Source organism: Antechinus flavipes, chromosome 2, assembly GCF_016432865.1.
Source record: "Antechinus flavipes isolate AdamAnt ecotype Samford, QLD, Australia chromosome 2, AdamAnt_v2, whole genome shotgun sequence".
In the NCBI taxonomy this organism is placed as follows: Eukaryota; Metazoa; Chordata; class Mammalia; order Dasyuromorphia; family Dasyuridae; genus Antechinus; species Antechinus flavipes.
Window position 1 is genome coordinate 434980752 of NC_067399.1, and position 21572 is coordinate 435002323.

The 21572-nt window shown below is 42.3% G+C and overlaps 1 protein-coding gene across 4 annotated transcripts in view; it reads left to right on the plus strand.

The window, feature by feature from the left end:
• The window catches only part of DDX41 (DEAD-box helicase 41), a 38357-nt gene that overhangs the window by 11847 nt on the left and 4938 nt on the right, over window positions 1–21572 (plus strand). The window contains exons 1-18 of one of the 4 annotated variants that reach the window (XM_051979035.1): window positions 1901–4292; window positions 5003–5279; window positions 9700–9795; window positions 9955–10114; window positions 10426–10500; window positions 10701–10761; window positions 12095–12231; window positions 12433–12505; window positions 13349–13502; window positions 13652–13788; window positions 14354–14516; window positions 14650–14781; window positions 15345–15416; window positions 15642–15738; window positions 16306–16455; window positions 16545–16616; window positions 17132–17242; window positions 17378–20490. In XM_051979035.1, coding sequence (XP_051834995.1) covers window positions 5211–5279; window positions 9700–9795; window positions 9955–10114; window positions 10426–10500; window positions 10701–10761; window positions 12095–12231; window positions 12433–12505; window positions 13349–13502; window positions 13652–13788; window positions 14354–14516; window positions 14650–14781; window positions 15345–15416; window positions 15642–15738; window positions 16306–16455; window positions 16545–16616; window positions 17132–17242; window positions 17378–17514 — 1896 coding nt within the window. In that variant the 5' untranslated portion in view covers window positions 1901–4292; window positions 5003–5210 and the 3' untranslated portion in view covers window positions 17515–20490. The other 3 variants (XM_051979036.1, XM_051979038.1, XM_051979034.1) reach the window with 3 other exon arrangements.

Consider the following 21572-nt stretch of genomic DNA (forward strand, 5'->3'; position numbering starts at 1 on the left):
AGAGGCCCCCATATCAAAAAGAAATTCAGTGGCCTTACCTGCCACATCCAAAGAAGCTTGGGTTTGGAAGTAAGCTTGGGTGATGGAGTAAGGCGGAGCCTGGCCGAACCTGGGCCCCATCACGCCTGGTCCTGAGGAGACCGGAGGGTAAGGCTTGAGGCAGCAGCTCTCCCCCTCTCTGGGCAATCCCACTTCCAGAGCCTTCCCTTGGTGCATTCAAGGCAAGGTCTAGGAGGGTTTTCCGAGGGCAGTTGGGTGCTCAGTGGCCCTGCCCATTGCACCTAAAGCATGAACCCCTGTATTTCCCGGAAATAGCAGCAGCCAAGATGTGGGCCTGCTCTTTATTTCTTGTTCTGGCCCTGCAATCTTCCTCCTCTGCTTCAAGTTGGTTCCTGTTGTTAATGACTCCAAAAGCTATTTCTAGCGCCTGAGCCTGAAGAGTTTGGGGGCCCAAGGCTAACTTCTGCAGCTTCCCTCACTTCTCCTCAGCTCCTTTCTAAGTTTGTCATAATTAACCTGCTTCTTAATTCCCCTCTTCATGCCTTCAGTGAGGCAGGTTAAGAGGTGGTCCCTTTTCTCTCTCTCACTATTCCCCTGCTAATAGTTTCACCCGGGGTCTGAGACAGGGACAGCAGCAGACCCTGGGGGGGGGGGGTATCTGCCAGAAGAGGAGGATGCAGCCATGACATCCCCAAACTTTTGGACCAGATCCCAGATACTTTTTCTCCTTTATAGTACAACAGGAAGAGATAATGATATTAACATCTCTCCAGGAAAGATCTAATTGGAGGGCGATGGCTTTAAATCCCTCAATATAATTTGAAGGGTTCTCAGAGTACTGGCCCAGTCTTTCCTTAATTTGGGAAAGATCTGATATTGAGAAGGGCACTTGTACTCTGAGTGTCCTTCCCTGAGAGTCTGCTACTTCCCTTAGGAGCCAGCTGTTAGAAGGGATGGCTGAATCAGGGTCCTGAAGAGGAGAAAGGGGGCTCCCATTCCTTGTGTGAGAAGGACTGAGGAGTGGGGACTAGGAGGTCTCAGAATTTAGTTCAGGAGGCAAGGGGGATTGGGTTGAAGAAATAGTGTGGGACCCAAGGTCCTATCTTCCATAAGGGGGGGTTTTGGAAGGGGTTTGCAGGCCTTCTGATAAGGACTGCACTGGGGAGCAGCGGAAGGATCTTGTGCCCCTAAAGAAGTGAAAAGAGAGGGTCATCTGGAAGGTCATTGTCTACCTTCAGTTCCCCTGAAATAAATCTTACCAGCAGCATTCTGCAGTGCTATCTTAATTTAGGATCTTGAGACAAGGCCATAAAGGCTTAGACATGGGGAACTTCTGTCTACTTGCTTTGTCTTTGGCAAAACAAATCAAGCTGCTGGATAATGCTGTAGTTAACTGAGCCATTATTGAGCCATTTTTCCTGGTTCTCCAAGATATATTGAGGCCAGGCAGCATTGCAAAAGTAAATAAGTTCTTAGTCTTGAGATCTTTCAAACAGAATTTGTCTCTGTTTTTTAAGAGACATCCTAAGAGAGAATCGTTAGAGATAGAGGTGGACTGTCCCATTTTGCCACAAACCTTAGATTTCCCCGATTCCATAGTGTCTCATTCTCTTAGGTGTCCCTAGGGAGAAAGAGATGACAAAATGTTCCCTAATTAAGGGGACTTCTTGTCAGAATGCAGGAATTCCAATCTGAGAATCCCCAGAGAAGTCTGCTGAGCATGAAGCTCCCAATAACCTAAATTTTTCCGTGAATTTTTGGGTGTTCTAGCTATAGAATAGACAACCAACAAGAAAGGCTTCTTCAGCCAGACTCTCAGGAATCCTCATATGGGTCACCAAATGATGATGTGTGAGAATTGAGGGTAAGAAATCCCCTCTGGTCGATGTTGCAGATTCTTTGCAAAAGAAAGAATTTGCAAACACTAAGAACTTCTGCAAAGATGTCTGGATGTATAGCACTAGATATATTGGGGCTGCTTTTGACTCCAAATCAGGCCAATTTCCAGATGAATGAGGGACTAATCTCCAGCTCAATAGGTCTTGGCTATGCCTCAGACCAAAATTTCCAATTGAACGAAATTACTTATCTGGCTGTTGCCCTTATGGACAGAAAGGTGTGCCTCTAAAATTCCTTTCCAACCCTTCTCCCCCAAAGATTAAAGGGGAAACAGTTTACATCAGAAGGGCATTGATTTTCTTATCCTTAAGTTCTTTTCCTTCCTTTGGTGCAAAGGAAATCTGTCCAATTTCCTTGCATTTACAAATTATCATGACCCCATAGTTACTGTATCCTGAGATTATTTTTCTCCTATAAAAGATACCCTACTTCTTCATTAACTTCTTTTAGCTGATTTACTAAACATAATAGCTCATTTCTTTTTAGAACTTAGTCTGCCAGTCAAAGCCTTAATTTAGCCCACTTTATGACATTTTGGGTTCGTTAGGAACTGCCCACCTTATGGCACCAAGTTCTCTAGAAACTTTGCTTGCCTTATGTCGTCTTTCCCCTTGTTATAGCTAGTTCATTAAGAATTTGCCCCATCTTATCACATCTTGCTCCTTGTTAATGGTGAGTTCTCCCAGGGAACTTAGTTAACTCTCATCTTTTCCTTTTTTGATGGCTCAAACTATCTTTTGGAAATTATCACTGCTATTAGCAATGTAGTAAAAATCATTGTGTCTTTATTTGGAGATGCTCTAAGTTTTGAGTCCTAATGCATAATACTGATGGTTGCAGCTTCTTGGTGGGTGGGACAGTATCAACCACAAAAATAATCAGAGACTCTCAAGAGTAAGAAAAAGCAGAAAGAGGTTTATTACACTCTCAAGAAAGGGACTCTCCCATCTGACAAAGTATTTGTCAGTAAAAGTGAGTGCAAAGTAAAAACCACAACACAAGATTAAATACCATGAATGCAGAAACCTCCACCCCTACTGGGCTTTTTCTCCCATTGTTTGAAGGGGGAGTCCGGGCTTACATTCTTTTTTTTTTTATTTATTACTGCTTTTTATTTACAAGATATATGCATGGATAATTTTTCAGCATTGACAATTACAAAACCTTTTGTTCCAATTTTTCCCCTCCTTCCTCCCATCCCCTCCCCCAGATGGCAGGTTGACCAATATGTGTTAAATATGTTAAAGTATAAGTTAAAAACAATATATTTGCTGTCCAAAATGAATCAAACTTAGAAATAAGGTTAAATTAACCTGTGAAGGAAATCAAAAATGCAGGTGGACAAAAATAGAGGGATTGGGAATTCTATATAGTGCTTCATCTCCCAGATGTTCTTTCCCCGGGTGTAGCTGGTTCAGTTCATTACTGCTCTATTGGAACTGATTTGGTTCATCTCATTGTTGAAAAGAGCCATTCCATCAGAATTGATCATCACATAATCTTCTTGTTGCTGTGTATAAGGATCTCCTGGTTCTACTCATTTCACTTAGCATCAGTTCATGTAAGTCTCGCCAGTCCTCTCTGTATTCATCCTGCTGGTCGTTCCTTACAGAACAATAATATTCCATAACATTCATATACCACCATTTACCCAGCCATTCTCCAATTGATGGGCATCCACTCAGTTTCCAGTTTCTGGCCACTACAAACAGGGCTGCCACAAACATTCTTACACATACAGGTCCCTTTCCCTTCTTTAGTATCTCTTTGGGGTATAAGCTGGACTTACATTCTAATCTCCGAAATCTAATCCAGAAATAAAAGAATACAAGTCAATAATAACAAACTCTTAATTTAAATTTCCCTAGAGAACTGCTATACAAGATATATACATATATCCTTGGATAAGAAAATTTAAAGCCATCATTACCTTTAAAAGTACTTAAATGTCAATTAAGAGGTGGTGAGAAACAGGAGGGGACATAAACCTACAACTTTTAGCTATAACTCTTTGTTAATATAAAGTCTCAAGTCATGACTAAGGCTGTAGTTTAAGGCTATATTCCTATGAGAGTGTCTTCATTCAGTTAATTCCATACTGGAGAGATGTAGCCGTCACTCTAAGGCCACCGGCCCTGGGAGGGCTGTAGCTCCACAAATAAAGCTGGCTGTCAGAAACCAGTCTCTTGGTTGGTAAAAACAAAGTTTCTGAGAATAATGAGGTGCATCCCAAACCGCTCCTCAGTTCTACCTCAAGCCTATCAGTGACATGAAGCACCTGATCTCTCTTTTTCCTATAAATTTATCTTCTTGCTCCAGATTCTTTGCTAACTTCTTCTGGACCTCAGTCCGCTTCGGTTGGCATTACAATTAACTCGCCGCTTCGCTTGGAGGTGGGTTCAAGCCTGCAAATTCTTTTGACACACCTTGAGACACAGGTCTGAAACCTTGACCTTTGGGGGTCTACTCTGAACCTCAATAATTCCATAAGGTTTTCCAGAGCCGCTTCAGGCTTCACCAAGGTTCCTGTCCTTCCACATTGCTTCTAGCTTTTGCCGTATTCATCTTTTGGCAATCCGATGGGCAAAATGTGAAACTCCGGTGTTGTTTTAATCTGCATTTTTAACTCTTTGGCGGTTGGAAACCATAGAGCTTTCAGGGATGACCTACCCTCTATCTTGGTACTTATTGGTCTCATTATTTTTGCCCAATTACAAAAACAGGCATACACCTGGGCAATAGAACTTTACGTTAGATGAAGAAATAGTAGGGTATTTTAATTTCATTGAAAAAGATGAGAACAAGATGACATACAATAATGTTATACTCGTTCAAAAAATGATGAAAAATATGGCCTCGTCTTAAATCCTGGCTTCGCCAGCTAGTGACGGTGCGCCTGGGATCTCAGCTTCCTTAAATGGTAAAATTGAGGGGATTGGAGTCAAGGGTCTTTAAAATCCAAAGGAGGAATAATCTGAATGAATTCCTTCAGGCGCAGGGGGGGATGGGGTGGGCGGGAAGGGGAGGGTGTAGAGAAAGCGAGGGTGTTCAGTTCTGAGAAGATGCCCCAGGGGGCGTGCTTCTCGTTTCTCTGTTCTTCCAGTATCCCACAACAACCCAGGCGCTAAGCCCTCCCGATGGTGCCTGGACTTCCGGTGCCCCACCACGGTACCTTCAAACCGTGCGCATGCTCCACTTCTTTTGGGAAGAAGCTTGTCCCTCGAAGCAACCCTTAAAAGAATCCAGAACCCCCTCAGAGTGGTTGCTGGGAGACAGAAACCTCCTCCTCGAGGGTGATTGGTTAAGTTCACATGGAGGTGGAGTTCGTATGCCACGTGATTGATACTCGCGCCATGGAGGAGCCGGAAACGGATAGGAAGGTAAGATAGGAGCTAGCTATTAAGTCTGTTGGTGATTTCCGCGACTTCCCTTTCCCTCCCGGTGTCTATCAGCCGCGCAGTTAGAAAAAGGTTCGCGGATCCTGTACCAGTCTGGTCGGTCCGAAAATATTCATTCTCCCCCCCTTCCATTTTACCAGACGTGTCGGGAAAAGACCAGCATTCTACTGCGCGCCCCGGGCAGAGCCGGGGTTACACACCCCCAACCAGACAGATCCCGGAGCACGCCCTTCCCCTCCCTCTCCTCTGGGCCTCCCAAGACGGAGCTTTTGAGCCTGGGGTTCTTACCTTTGTTTCGCAGACTCTATAGGCTTTCCAGATGTTTTTAAATACCTAACAGGAAATATTCAGGATTATGAAGGACTCCGGCTATACCGAAAGACAGTTATAACTATGTTCCCATTGGCATTCAGGGGTCCCAGGAGATCTACCCATGTACCCCCATGAGGTCCTGGGGTCTTAGCCCCTGCCCCAAGGGGACGACGGGAAGCGAAAGGCAACCACAGTCCCTGTTTGCCGAAACAGTGCCGAAACAGGTGCTGGAAACACCTATTGAACACATAGTGTGTAGTAGCAATTGTATGTAGTAGAAGGAAAGAGCCTGAGCAAACAAGTACAGATGGGAACCCGAGTGGGGGTGGGGGTGGGGTGGAAGATGGAGCAAAGACGTGTTCAGGGTTCTAGTGTAGGATCTGAAAAGGGGAAAGTAGAGCTTTTATTCTAGACAGGAAATTATTAGCCGAGGGACTTGTGATGGGTGGGAGCGAGGGGAATTCTAACTGTTTACACTGACTTTTAATTGAAATTTAGCATTTTATTCAATTATAAATGTAATCTACAAACGAAAGAATTTCACCAGATTGCCAGAAGGGCTCATGGCAAGAGAAAAGGTTAAGAGCTCTTGTTCATGTGTGATTTTACATGCCTAGTTTTTCAGTGTGGTTTTATTTCGTTAAATATTTGACAACTGCATATTTTAAAAGTCTTCATTTTAATAAAAAATAGGAATTTCAAATTTTCCTGTCCTGCCCCTCCCCCATCCATTGAGAGGGCAAGCAATAATATGTAATTATTGATATGTTATATTGATAATAGTATTTTCAACATGTAATTGATCTATAATTTGGAATTCAATTTTTTTTTAAATGTTAAAAATTGATTTTTAAAAAACTCTTATAGAGGAGATCGAGGTCTTTTGAGCAGGAGAGTAATATTGTTACACTAAATCTTAGGAGAGTTATTTTAGTATCCATGTGAAAGGTGGATTGTTGAGGAGGGGAAATGAGGAAGGTAAGCCAGATAAGAGGCTCTATACTAGTCCAGGCAATGGGGTAAGTATGATTGAAGGAGAGAAATTAACTATGAGAAGTGTGGAGGGAGATGGATGAGATTAGGCACTTAATTGAATGGAGGGATTGTGTGTGTTTGTGAAAGAACATTGTTTGACCATCATTCTCTAAGAGGAAGATGATGTCCTGACTTGTCAGTGAATTGGATTTAAGTGAGGAAGGGCTGTGCAAAGTCCCAGTCTCTGGAGAGAGCCTTCTGGATCTAGTGGTAAGGTATAGATCAGGACAACTGGAAATGGCTTTAGATGCAATTAGAGATCTTGGCATTTTTTTTCTGTGTGAAAGAGAGTGGAGAATCAACCCCCAAAAGAAACAAATATTAGGGTAAGAGTTCAGATTTAGGGAGGAAGATAATTGAAGGTGGAAGGAAAATTAGAAGAGAGCAGTCATCTGGAGTAGAGGGTATTAAGAAAGTGGTTTGAGTAAAGGAACAAAATGTATAAAAATGGAAGAGAAATCAAGATGTTGAAAAACTTGGGGAGGGGAACCCACTATGTACTTGGTGAAAAGAAGGTTAGCATTAAACTAGAAGAGAGTATTTTCGGGAAGATGGTGCAATTGAAAGCCAGGTAGTCAGGAATTAAAACTGGTGAGAATGCAGCAAATGTTCACACATACACACACACTTTGAAGAAGTTAGACAGTATACCTTCTCAGTGGATTAGGGAGTGAATTTAGAAAGGAAGACAATTTGGAAGTGAAAATTTTAAAAATTAAAAAAGTTAGAAGAGGTGAGATAACATCTAATGAAAAAGTTCTTTACATGGGGTTTTTTACTCATTCATTTCAATATATACATGTATGTGTGTGTCTGTGTGTATGTATGTATGTGTGTATATATGTGTGTGTTTATACATATAATTGTATTTTCAAGATAATTGGTTTCCTTTGTAACACTAAATTTTTTTAATAGCCTTTTATTTACAAGTTACATGTATGGGTAATTTTACAGCATTGACAATTGCCAAATCTTTTGTTCCAGTTTTTCCCCTCCTTCCCTCCACCCCTTCCCCTAGATGGCAGGATGACCAGTAGATGTTAAATATATTAAAGTATAAATTAGATACACAATAAGTATACATATCCATTATTTTGCTGTACAAAAAGAATCGGACTCTGAAATATTGTACAATTAGCCTGTGAAGGAAATCCAAAATGCAAGCAGGCAAAAATAGAGGGATTGGGAAGTCAATGTAATGGTTCTTAGTCATCTCCCAGAGTTCTTTTACTGGGCGTAGCTGGTTCAGTTCATTATTGCTCCATTGGAACTGGTTTGGTTCATCTCATTGCTGAGGATGGCCAGTTCCATCAGAATTGGTCATCAAATAGTAGTGGTCATCGTATAGTATCATTGTTAAGGTATATAATCATCTCCTGGTTCTGTTCATTTCACTTAGCATCAGTTCATGTAAGTCTCTCCAAGCCTCTCTGTATTCATCCTGCTGGGCAGAGATGGCTTGGAGAGACTTACATGAACTGATGCTAAGTGAAATGAGTAGAACCAGGAGATCATTATATACTTCAACAACAATACTGTTGTCAATAAAAAGTTATTTAAAGAATTAAAAAAAAAAACCCGATACTGTATGAAGATGTATTCTGATGGAAGTGGATTTCTTTGACAAAGAGACCTAACTCAGTTTCAATTGATCAATGATGGACAGAAGCGGCTACACCCAAAGAAAGAACACTGGGAAATGAATGTAAACTATTTGCATTTTTATTTTTCTTCCTGGGTTATTTTTACCTTCTGAATCCAATTCTCCCTGTGCAACAAGAGAACTGTTTGGTTCTGCAAACATATATTGTATCTAGGATATACTGTGGCATATTTAACATGTATAGGACTACTTGCCATTTGGAGGAAGGAGTGGAGGGAAGGAGGGGAAAAGGTGGAACAGAAGTGTGTGCAAGGGATAATACTGTAAAAAAATTTACCCTTGCATGGGTTCTGTTATTATAAAAGAAAACAAAAACAAAAAAATTCATATACCACAATTTATTCAGTATTTATTCTCCAATTGATGGGTATCCACTCAGTTTCCAGTTTCTGGCCACTACAAAGAGTAAATTTTTTTTAATGCATTTATGCATTATTCTTAGGGTCCATCAATTCATCAGACTTAGAAAAACTGCTTAAGAGGTCCAGGACACAGAAAAGGTGAAAAAACTGTGTTACTGGATTGGGATGAACAAGCCTTTGTTGTAGCCCAATTTCTTTGGGGGAGTTCTCTCTTTTGGCCTATTTTCTTTTCTGCAAAACTGAAGAGGATGATCTCTCAAGAACTTTACAACTGATTAAGTGATTTTTTCCCCCCACCTGTGATATGTGTACCCTCCCTTGCCAGTTATAACGATTCCTTTCTTTGGTACTTTATTGTTAAAAAACCACTTTTTTGAGAACAACTTTGTGATGTTTCATTTGTCAAAAAAGCACAATATAAGCCTAAACACATCACTCCTTTGTTCAAAAAGCTTCAGTGATTTCTCATTCTAAGATAAAATATAAATTTCTCTCTTTGGCATTTAAAGGCCTTCATAATTTGGATCCAACTTCTCTTTCCAGGCACATTCCTCATCCCCTCTCACTACTCTTCAACCCCCACACAACTACCCCTCCCCAACTTTTATATTTCAGCCAAATTGGCCTATTGGCTTTTTTCCTTCTAAGATAGTTCATTTGGCTCCCTGCCTTGGTTCTGTCTGAAGTGTCTGAAATGCTCTCCTTGCCTCACCTCTAGCTCCCTCCTAGTATCACCTCCTTCATGGGGCCTTTCCATTTCCCTTCTATTGCTAACATTTCCTACCATTGCCCACATTACTTTGAATATTTTTCATATTTGCTCATTTGTACATAGTGTTATCCTTATGTCAGAATGGAAACTCCTTGCAAAGAGGGACTGTTCATTTTTTTGTCTTTGGATACTCAGTGCCAAGCATAGTACATGGCTCAGGAAACCTGCATTTAAAGAATTTGAAACAATTCCAAGTCGTGTTCTTTCTGCTACCTTACACATTTGCCCATTACCTATGTGATCTGTAACTTTCTCCAGAGACCTCGAGAGGAAGAAGATGATGCATCAGGGGGCCTGTCAGAGGATGAGGATTATGTACCTTATGTGCCTGTTAAACAGAGAAAGCAGCAAATGGTAGGGGTAGGAATGGGGGGATGGTTAGGATGGTTTAGGGGTGGAGATGGGAAGGGATGTTCCCAAGGCCCATGGAAAGAGGAAGGGGTGGGCAATTTTAGCCTTTCCAGCTTGGTGAGGCTGATGGCCCTTGGTCCCACTCTTGGATTCCTTCTGCAGCTACAAAAGTTGCTGCAGATGCGGCGGAAGGGAGCTGCTGAGGAGGAGCAGAAAGATAGTGGCAGTGAGCCCCGAGGAGATGAAGATGACATTCCACTGGGCCCCCAGTCCAATGTCAGCCTTCTGGACCAGCACCAGCACCTGAAGGAGAAGGCAGAAGGTAGCAAGGTTGGGATATGAACATGTTGGGAGAGATAGCCCATGCATGTAGGAATAGAAAGGAGGAGGAAGAGGAAAAAGTTGAGCCTAATGTGGGCTGCAGAAACCCCCTTTGGGATAGTTCTTCATTTTCTAGCTGCTTTGAGCAGACCCTTAGGTCTTTAAGTAGAAGCTTTTTGTTGGGGAGGGAATCTTGCCCAACTACTAGTTAAATCAGATGATCTCTAAACTCTTGAGATTGCTGGCTGAGGGACTCCAAGGTACCTTGGACTCAAGGCCTTGCTTACATGTTCTTTTTGACTTATTCCCCAGCCCGGAAAGAGTCTGCTAAGGAGAAACAGCTGAAAGAAGAAGAAAAGATCTTGGAGAGTGTGGCAGAAGGCCGAGGTGAGTTCAGAAGGACTTTAGGGCTACTTACCTAAGTCAGGGCATATTTTCCAGGAATGGATACTGACCAGGTTTGGACAGCCAACTCCCTTGGGCTCCCCAGATATCCATGGCTGAAGGGGCCACTCCCTTAAGATCTAGACCTTGAAGGGATAATAGGAACTGGAAACCCTCTGTAACATTGTTTCCTTTGTCCTTAGCTCTCATGTCGGTGAAAGAGATGGCAAAAGGAATCACCTATGATGATCCCATCAAAACCAGGTATTGGGAACGAGAGAAAGAGACTTCAGTAGCCTCCTAGCCCAGAAGAAATTTCTTCTCCAATTTAACAACAAATCATTCAGCCTCTGCTTGAAGGCATCCAGGAAGGGGAATTTGCTACTTTCAGGGGCAGCTCCTTCCATCCTGGGACAGCTCTTAATTGTCAGGAAGTGTTTTCTGAAATCAAATCTAAATCAGATCATTATTGCTCCTGTTCCTGCTCTGGGGCCTTTTCATGTGACAGTCCTTCAAGTCCCTGAAGTTATAATACCTCTGAGTCTTTTCTTCTCCATTTTGAACATTCTTAGTCTTTCTAGAGTTCATAACCTGAAGACCTGAAGACAGGTCCCTTTACTGTTCTTATTTTCCTATTCTGAACACTTTTGGCTTAGAAAGGGTTAGCTTCTTAACCTGTGTCTCCCACAGTAGGATCATCAGTTCTCTATTTTGGAAGCTGTGCAACCCATGTTGGCATATTGAACTTGAAGGCCATTCAGACCCCTAGATCTTTTTTAGACAAATTTCTCTCTGTCCATTTTTCCTCCATCTCATACTTGTGAAATCAATTTTTATCTTGTATCCAATTCTAAGATTTGGCATTTACCCAATTGAATTTTATTAGCTTCAGCCCAGTGTCCTTTTGAGTCCTGACTCTTATCTAGCATTTTTTCTGTCTCTCCAGGTGAGTGTCATCTGCAGGTCTATGCCCTTATTCAGCAGACTGTGTGTTGAGATGGCAGCACACTGGAGGAAAAGAAGATAGAACCTGAGGCCCACAAAAACTAGGCTTGACTTGTAATTGGGTAGGCTGGATGACTTGAGGTTTTGCATAGCTCAGGTCTGTGATGGAGTTTTCTACTTATTCTGTAATACTAGGTGAGTCATTTTCACCTTTCTTGAATTCCCTACACCCAAATGAGGATAATAATACATTTTCTACCAAGCAGCGTTGTTGTGAGCACAGCACTTTTGCAAATTGGAAAGTGCTCTGGAAATGAGTATTGCTATTGTGTTTTTATGGTTGAAGGCCACCTTGAAGGGCTGGAGATAAAAAGAGGCTAGGAGGAGGCTGCTTTCTGTTTAAGAAAAAGATCAGCTTCTCTTAGCAGCTGGCCTCAGTGCCAACTCCGGACAGTCTCTTCAGGCCCACTTACTGTTTAGTAAGGAACATTTATAGGGAAGAAGAAGAAGAAGGCCAGCCTCAGTCCTTGGGGGGTCCCACTCATGAGATGGGGAAGGTCTGGCTTTGTCTAGGGCTCCCTTCAGCCAAGGAGAGAACCCTCAGCTGGCACTTGGAGGCAGCGCCCATTTTCATTGGTATTGTCTTACACAGCTGGAAAGCTCCTCGGTACGTGCTGAGCATGTCTGAAGCCAGGCATGACCGTGTTCGCAAGAAATACCACATCTTGGTAGAAGGAGAAGGGATCCCGCCCCCCCTCAAAAGCTTCAAGGAAATGAAGTTCCCTGCAGGTAGATTTCTTTTTCTTTCCTTTCTCCATATATAGAAACCATAGGGCTCCCAACATGTATTCTGACATGCAATGGTATCCCTATGTGGGTAGGTCTTCCTCCGGGCTCACCAGTCACACTGACATGATATGTAGCCTGTGGAGAGCACAGTGGGAAAATTTTGTCTTGATCTGGTCCTTGATCTTACTGTTCTATTCACAGCCATTCTGAGGGGCCTAAAGAAGAAGGGAATTCACCACCCCACTCCCATTCAGATCCAGGGCATCCCTACCATGTAAGTGTGACCCTCACTTTTTTTTAAAATTATTTTTATTTACAAGATACATGCATGGGTAATTTTTCAGCATTGACAGTTGCAGAACCTTTTGTTCCAACTTTTCCCCTCCTTCCCCCCACCCCTTCCCCCAGATGGCAGGTAGACCAATACATGTTAAATATGTTAAAAGTATATGTTAAATACAATATATGTATACATGTCCATACAGTTATTTTGCTGCATAAGAAGAATGAAATAGTATACAATTAACCTGTGAAGGAAATCAAAAATGCAGGTGGACAAAAATAGAAGGAATGGGAATTCTATGTAGTGGTTCACACTCATTTCCCTGAGTTCTTTCCCTGGGTGTATCTGGTTCAATTCATTACTGCTCTATTGGAACTGATTTGTTTCATCTCATTGTTGAAGATGGCCACGTCCATCAGAATTGGTCATCATATAGTATTGTTGTTGAAGTGTATAATGATCTCCTGGCCCTGCTCGTTTTAGTCAGCATCAGTTCATGTAAGTCTCTCCAGGCCTTTCTGAAATCATTCTGCTGGTTATTTCTTACAGAACAATAATATTCCATAGCATTCATATACCATAACTTATTCAGCCATTCTCCGATTGAGGGGCATCCATTCAGTTTCCAGTTTCTGGCCACTACAAAGAGGGCTGCCAGAAACATTTTTGCACATACAGGTCTCTTTCCCTTCTTTAAAATCTCTTTGGTGGCCCTCACTTTTAAAGACTCCAGGCTAGATACTTGCCAATCTGAAGCTTGAGAGAGTTGTTATCCTTGTTGAATGTCTTCCAAGGCCACTTTCCTTTCTTTTCTCTTCCCTTTTTCCTATGTAGCCTCTCTGGCCGTGACATGATTGGCATTGCTTTCACTGGCTCTGGCAAGACATTAGTGTTCACGCTGCCTGTCATCATGTTTTGCCTGGAACAGGAGAAAAGATTACCATTCTCTAAGAGGGAGGGACCCTATGGGCTCATTATTTGCCCTTCAGTAAGTAGGGAGGATGTGGGGGTGGGGGTGATGCCTCAGTAAGTGGCTATCCTTGTGAGAATCCTGACAGGGCTGGCTTATAATGGACACAGTAGGGGCAGCCTGGCACCAGGGCTAATGGAGCACTGTGCGGCTCTTACTGCTCACAGAGAGAATTGGCTCGTCAGACCCACGGAATCTTGGAGTATTACTGTCGGTTGCTGCAGGAAGACAGCTCCCCGCCCTTGCGCTGTGCCCTCTGCATTGGGGGTATGTCAGTCAAAGAGCAGATGGAAACTATCCGGCAGTAAGTACAGCTATCCTGGACTTTGTCAGTGCTCTCTGCTTTGCTCTTTCCTCCCCCCAACCTACCCAAGCTACTCTCTATCACAAACACTCCCCCCATCCCAACCCTGCATTGCATTGTCTTAAATTTATTGATCCTTTACCAGCATCTGCACTCAGTTATATTAGGCCTTGGACATGTTTAGCTCAAACTGGACTTTTTCCAGCTGTGGGAGAGAATGCAGTCATGGAATGAGCAAAGTCCCTGAAAGCCAATAGGAAGGTTGTTCCCCCCTGCACATCTGGTCCCTGAATCAGCCCTCAGCTGGAGCCTGGCCTTCCTCATCTTCCAATTGGGCTCCCTCAGGGCTGGATCTGGGCTCTGAATCATGCTTCCTTGGCCTCTAATTTAACCCAATTAGTAGTGATCATTGACTGCCCAGGCAACATCCTGTGCCTCATGCCTTTGTCCCTTGACTTTAGCTTCTCTTCAGTTCAAGAAGCATTTTTTTTTAAGTTCCTGCTGTGTGTGAGGCATTGTGTTAGGCACTGGGATACAAAGACAGAATAGTCCTTTCCCTCTCCAGTGGAGTGCACATGATGGTGGCCACTCCTGGGCGTCTCATGGACCTCCTACAGAAGAAAATGGTGAGTCTGGACATCTGCCGCTACCTGGCTTTGGACGAGGCTGACCGAATGATCGACATGGGCTTTGAGGGAGACATCCGAACCATCTTCTCCTACTTCAAGGTGCCTTACCCAGAAGTACAGGGACCTCTGTACACAATCCTATCCCCTTCCCTTTTCTTGGCCCTTCCCAAGACTCTTGGTTGTGAAGGAATATCTTACTTTCCTCTTCTTGTTCTGTCCTTCATTCCCTCAGGGCCAGCGACAGACACTGCTCTTCAGTGCTACCATGCCCAAAAAGATCCAAAATTTTGCTAAGAGTGCCCTGGTAAAGCCTGTCACCATCAACGTGGGCCGGGCAGGGGCTGCCAGTCTGGATGTCATCCAGGTATGAGGGGCAGGCTTCCACATTAACTTCTCCTTCATTTAGCTTAGCCTCAGTGTTGAGGTTTGAGTAATCACACACACCCCCATCCCCCATCCTAGTCCCCACACACCCACCGCTGTTCTAGCCAAGCTCAGGAAATTGAGTGGAACAATGTGTTTCATATTTACCAACTTCCTGCCCACCAGAAGGTTCCCCAGACCTGGCTAGCTTTGACTTTGGGCAGGACAGACTTTTGGGGCCCAACAGGGATTGGATCTTATCCCTCTCCTGTGGTCAGGGATCTTTTGTCACCTGAGCCTTAGGAAACTTTCGAGCCACTAAGGGGATGACAGCTCAGTTCAGCAAATGATTGATCAACCAGTATCTGCTGCTGGGACAGAGACAGCTTAGCTAGAACATGGTCCTTTCCTCCTGTGACTTAGTCTCTTTGGGAGATGGCATATACATGGCATTGTTTTTCCCTGTCCCTAGGCCTCCTGGCAGAATATGGGCTCTCTGAGAGGGAATGGGAGGGTCTTGGTCAGTCTGACCTCTGATATTCTTCTGGGGTTGGGGATATACAGGAGGTGGAGTATGTGAAGGAAGAGGCCAAGATGGTGTACCTGCTGGAGTGTCTGCAAAAGACACCCCCACCAGTGAGTTTCCTTGCTGCCATTTCATAACATGGAGGGCAAAGTGGGGAGGATGGGTCCTACCAGCCTGGGAGAGGGTTCATCTTTATGGAAAGAAATGAAACAGTTGGGAAGAAGATCCCCCTGGGACCTAAAACCCAGCCCTAACAGAAGGTTGGTTCTGGGTTCTTCCCCCAGATTTGTGCTGATTAGGCTTAGGTGTGATATATGTGTTGCCCCTTGGGGCAGGTCCTTATTTTTGCAGAGAAGAAGGCAGATGTGGATGCCATCCATGAATATTTGCTTCTCAAGGGTGTGGAAGCTGTAGCCATCCATGGAGGCAAAGGTGAATGGAGAGGAATCAGGGGAAAAAACTTCTATAAAGCCTGATTCTGACAAGGGCTTGATAACCAGGTAGGGTTACTCAGACAGGAAGAGTCAGTGGTCAGAAATATTTATTAAGTATTGACCAGACACTGGTAAGCGCTAAGGATACATATAAGAAAAAGAGTCCATATGATCTAATGGGAGAAGACAACACACAAAGGGAAGCAGGAAAGGAGATGGGACCACCTGTTGCAAGGCATGATGAAGTCCAAGCCAGGCAGAGCAGCTAAAAGTGAAGGTGAATTTGGCTGAAGGAATGAGGCCTCCTGTCAGAGGGGAAAAACAGCTGCAAGAGCTGGGGCCCAGAGTTTCCATTGTCCTCTTGTATCTTCTTACATTTGGAGCTGCAGAGAGTTCTTCCCTGCATCCTCTCCTCTTGTCCTGTGTCCCATTCTCATCTGTGTCCTAATCCCCGACTCTGCTTGGCCACTGCTGACCTTTGGTAATCCTGGCTTAGCCCCAGCACTGTCCTCGCCCCACTTCCTCCAGGCCTTAACATCCCTATTATCATCCCTTTTCCTTTCAGATCAAGAAGAACGGACCAAAGCCATTGAAGCATTCCGGGACGGCAAGAAAGATGTCTTAGTGGCTACTGATGTGGCCTCCAAGGGCCTGGACTTTCCAGCCATTCAGCATGTCATCAACTATGATATGCCTGAGGAGATTGAGAATTATGGTGAGGACCAGGGAGTGGGAAGGATTTGGGGCTGGTGTTTTGGTGCTGCTTCTCTGAACAATTTTACCCCTGGACTTCTTTTCTTGCAGTACATCGGATTGGTCGAACAGGGCGCTCTGGGAACACAGGCATCGCTACCACCTTTATCAACAAGGCCTGTGGTGAGCCTCTGTCTCAGGGGCCAGAGGGAGTGGGACCAGAGGAGGAGATCCTGGCAGGGCCCTGGGGTCTGGTGTGTGGGATGATGGAGGCTATTGGCCTATGACTCGGGAGACCCCTGACCACTTGCCATTCTTATTCTTTGTTAGCTCCATGCTGGCCAGTGGCCAAGGCTCTGAGGTTCCCTTGTAGAATATTTGATAAAAGACATATCACTATCTCTATCAAGGGTGTCTTGTAGGAAATGCTGTAAGGAATACAAAAAACTATTTTTAGTGTCTGATTCAAACAACTCATTTAAGCTGTGAAGCTCACAGAGATGAAGTAACTGGCCAGGGTCCCCCAGCAAGTATCAGAGTATCAGAGCTGGGACCAGAATCTAGGCTCCCAGAACTCCCAGCCTGGGGCCCTTTCTCCTGTTTCTCCTTGGTCCTATAAAAGTCAAATCCTGGGATTGGTACTCGCCCAGGCCTGGCTGACCTGAGCCTGGCTCTTCTTTCCTTGTTTTCCATTTCAGACGAGTCAGTACTCATGGATCTCAAAGCCCTCCTTCTTGAAGCCAAGCAGAAGGTGCCTCCTGTGCTACAGGTCCTGCACTGTGGGGATGAGTCCATGCTGGACATTGGAGGTAATATCTGTTTCAGATCAGGGATGGTGTCCTGCTGGAATGGGACTCCCGGGGAATCTCAGACGTACTTCTAGGCTTTGCGGGGAAAGGGTGGGCTCAGGATTTGCAGTTTTAAATGTCATAATCCTTTTCTAGGAGAGAGAGGCTGCACTTTCTGTGGGGGTCTGGGCCATCGCATCACTGACTGCCCCAAGCTGGAAGCCATGCAGACCAAACAAGTCAGCAACATTGGCCGAAAGGACTACCTGGCCCACAGCTCCATGGACTTCTGAGCCCCCTGGCTGGACTGGAGCCAGAAGACCAGGTGCCCCCAGCCCTGTAAGGAGAGGCTACTTGGATACTCTGCCTGCCCTCAGTGGATTGCTGTCCTCCACCTTTTTATCTTCTCCTTTTGGGGTGTCCCCTATTAAATTAGAAGTATGGAGCTTACATGTCTATAATGTTTTAAGGGCTGCAAAGCACCTTTCTCAAAATAACCCCAGAGCATTGGGAAGAAATGTTAGCCCCATTTTTCTAAGAGGGTAAACTGAGGCTTCAATCCTTGCAGATAGAAATATCGAAGCCAGGATTTGAACCCAGATTCCTGACTTCATACTGCATCTTAACATGGAAGACAATATTCTGTGTGCTCTGGCTCAATCACAAGCCCTCTTCTCTCCTTGCCCATTTCCTATCCCTCAGCCTCACCTTTATGCCCTGGAAAAAGAAGGCTGAGACAGATACCAGTTTCAATACTTGGACTGGCCTGTTGTGCAACTCCTTATTCTTCTATCCCTTAGACTCCTTCTTGGTCAGGTTCACATTTCCCAGATGCACCTTTCCCAAGTTATAGGACGGCCCACTATGTGGGTCTCTTCCTGGGCTTCTGCTTACCTATTTCCCAGCTTCCTTTTCTGTTTATTAAACTCTGCCCTCTCCCCCAGGACCATAACTAGTAGAAGGAACAAGCCCAGAAAGTTGTAAGGTTTCTGCTTTTAAGTGATATTTCCTGTCCATTCTGTTATATCCTATAGGATAAATGCTACCATACCTTCTGTCTCCCAGATCCTTCTATAAAATTGGTGTAGGAATGAGAGATGAAAAGTCTCATGAGTCCCAAAAAAGGAGGACCAGGTCCTGCTTGACACTCCCCCCTTTCTTATAGCCTCCTAGGCCCAGTCTCCCTTTTTAATTTTTTTAACTTTTATTGATAATTCTTGTTTTTATATATCTTAAATTTTCCCCTATGTTCTTCTGTTTCCCTTTTCCCAAAGAGCTCTCTCTCATGACAAATAAATTTTTTTATAAAGAAAAAGAGAAAAAAAGTATATCAGAAAAATCTGATGTTATATGCAATGTCCCACAGCCTGACTTCCTACACCAAAGGAGTTGGAGGGAGGCTTTTTCTCATATTTCTTTTCAATGACATATTCATTTTGACTCATTTTTGATTGTTATTTTTTCCATTTGAGTTGATGTGGTCTTTGTGTATTATTGTTTTCCTGGTTTTGTAAAGGCTTCATACTTCTTTGTATTCGACATATTTGTCCTCTTACGTAGCAATCAGATTCCGTTATATTCACCTACCACAGTTTGTTTAACCATTCCCTAATCCATGGCATCTACTTTGTTTCTAGTTGTTTGTTCCCACTAAAAAATGTTGCTATGAATATTATAATGTCTATGGAGCCTTTTTGTCATTGACTTCTTTTGAGTATATTCCAGGCAGTAGGATCTCCGAAGTCAAGGGTTATGGATATTGTAGCCACTTGATTTTCATAATTCCCTTTTAAGTTCCAGAATGGTTGTACTAATTCCCAGCTCTGTCAAAATGCATCAGTGTGCTGACCTTCCCACAATCCCTCCGACATGAACTATTCCCATCTTTTGTTGTTTTTGCCTGTTTGTTGAATGTGAGGTGAAACCTTGGGGGTATTTTGAGTTGCAGTTCTCTTATTAATGATTCAGAGTATTTTTCAATATGATTTTTAATAGTTTACATTTTTCCTTCTGATAACTGTTAACCTTTAACCACTTACCTATTAAAGAATAACTTTAGTGAAATGGGTACATGATTAGATATAATGGGGTGATATAATAAATAATTTAAAGCACAAGGGAGAGTTTGCCTGTCAGATCTTTGGGAAAGGGAGGAACTTATGATTAAAGAAGAACTAGAGAATATTATAAAATGTATAATGGGTAATTTTGATTATATTAAATTAAAAAGGCTTTGCATAAACAAAACCAAGGCAGCCAAGATTGGACGTGAAGCAGAAAGCTGGGAAAAAATTTTATAGCCAGTATTTCTGTTAAAGGTCTTATTTCTAAAATATATAGAGAACTGAGTCAAATTTATAAGTCATTCCCCAACTGATAAATGGTCAAAAGATATGAACAGTTTTCAGATGAATGAACTTAAAACTATCTATAGTCATGAAAAAGTACTCCAATCACTATTGATTAGAGAATTGCAAATTAAAACAACTCTGAGGTACCACCTCATACTCATACTTATCATATTGACTAAGATGAAAGGAAAATATAATGATAAGTCTTGGAGGGATATGGGAAAACTGCAACACAAATGCATTGTTGGGTGGAGTTGTGAACTGATCCAACCATTCTGAAGAGTAATTTCAAACTATGCCCAAAGGGTTATCAAACTTTTCAAACCCTTTGATCCAGCAGTGTCATTATTGGGTATGTATCTCAAAGAGATCATGAAAGAGGGAAAAGGATCTACATGTGCAAAAGTGTTTATAGCAGCTTTTTTTATGGTGACAAGGAATTGGAAATTGAGTGTATGCTTATCAGTTGGAGAATAGCTGAATGTGGTATATAAATGTATTGGAATACTGTTGTATAAGAAATAATAAATGGCCTGATTTCAGAAAAACCTGTAAAGACTTACATGAACTGAGGCTGAATGAAGTGAGAAAGAAAACATTTTGCACAGTAACAGCAAAATTGTGTGATGATCAACTATGATATGATATGACTTAACTCTTCTCAGCAATATAATGATTGAAGACAATTCCAATAGACTTGGAATGGAAAATGCCATCTACATCCAGAGAGAGAGAGAGAGAGAGAGAGAGAGAGAACTATGGAGACTGAATGCAGATTGAAACATGCTATTTTCACCTTTTTGTTTTGTTTTGTTTTCCTTCTTGTGGTTTTTCCTTCTTGTTCTGATTTTTCTTTGCCAATATGACTCATATGGAAATATGTTTTAAAAATTAATTGTACATGGAAAAGAAAGAATAGCTTTGGGTCTTGTGTATTTTTGTTACTTAACTTTATATCTTGAATACTAAACCCTTATTGGAGAAATTTGATAAAAAGACTTTTTCCCAAGAGGTAAAACTATCGCTATTTGCTGATAATTTATTTAGGAAGTTCTAGGGACTCAGCAAAGAAACTACTGGAGACAATACTGTCCATCACTGTTACAGGCTACAAAATAAATCCACAAAGTTAACATTATTTCTACATAATAACAACAAAATCCAAGAGAATAATAGAAAGAGAAATTCTATTCTAAGTAATTAGCTAATATATAAAATATTTGAGTCTATCAAAGCAGACAGACCTTGTATAGATTTAACTACAAAATGCTCTTTATTAAAGAACTTAAATAGTGGGAGAAATATTCAGTGCTCAAGTATATTATAATAAAAATTAAAATATGATCAAAGTGAATTTATCATTTTAATACCATGCCAATAAAACTTCCAAAGGAATCTTTTACAAATTTAGATAAAATAATGCTTAAAAAAATTTTTTTTTCAAGAAACATTTTTTCTTCAATCTATCTTTTAGCAGAACAAAAGAAAGAGAAAACTCTTGTAACAAATATGAATAATCAAGCAAAACAAATTTCCTCATTAACCATGTCTAAAAATGTCTCATTCTGCATCGTTAGTTTATCATCTGTCAGGAGGTGGGGAGCATCCTTCATCATTGGTCCTCAGAGATTATGGCTCATCATATTGATCAGAGTTTTTTAAGTTTTTCCAGAAGTGTTCATTTTTACACTGTTGATGTTATAGTACAACAATTCTGGTTTTACTCATTTCACTCTGGATCAATTCATATAAGTCTTCCAAGTTTCCTTGAAATTATCTCTTCTTACAGCACAATAATATTCTATTACATTCACAGATCACAATTTCATTTCTCAATTGATCCTTTTATTTTCCTGTACATGGCCAAAAAAAAAAAAAAAAAAGCTGCTACAAATATTTGTGGATATATGGTCATTTTTTTCTCTCTTTCCTAGATTTCTGGGTTATAGTCCTGGTATTTATTGCTAGATCATAGATCCGACACACTTTAGTGACTTAAG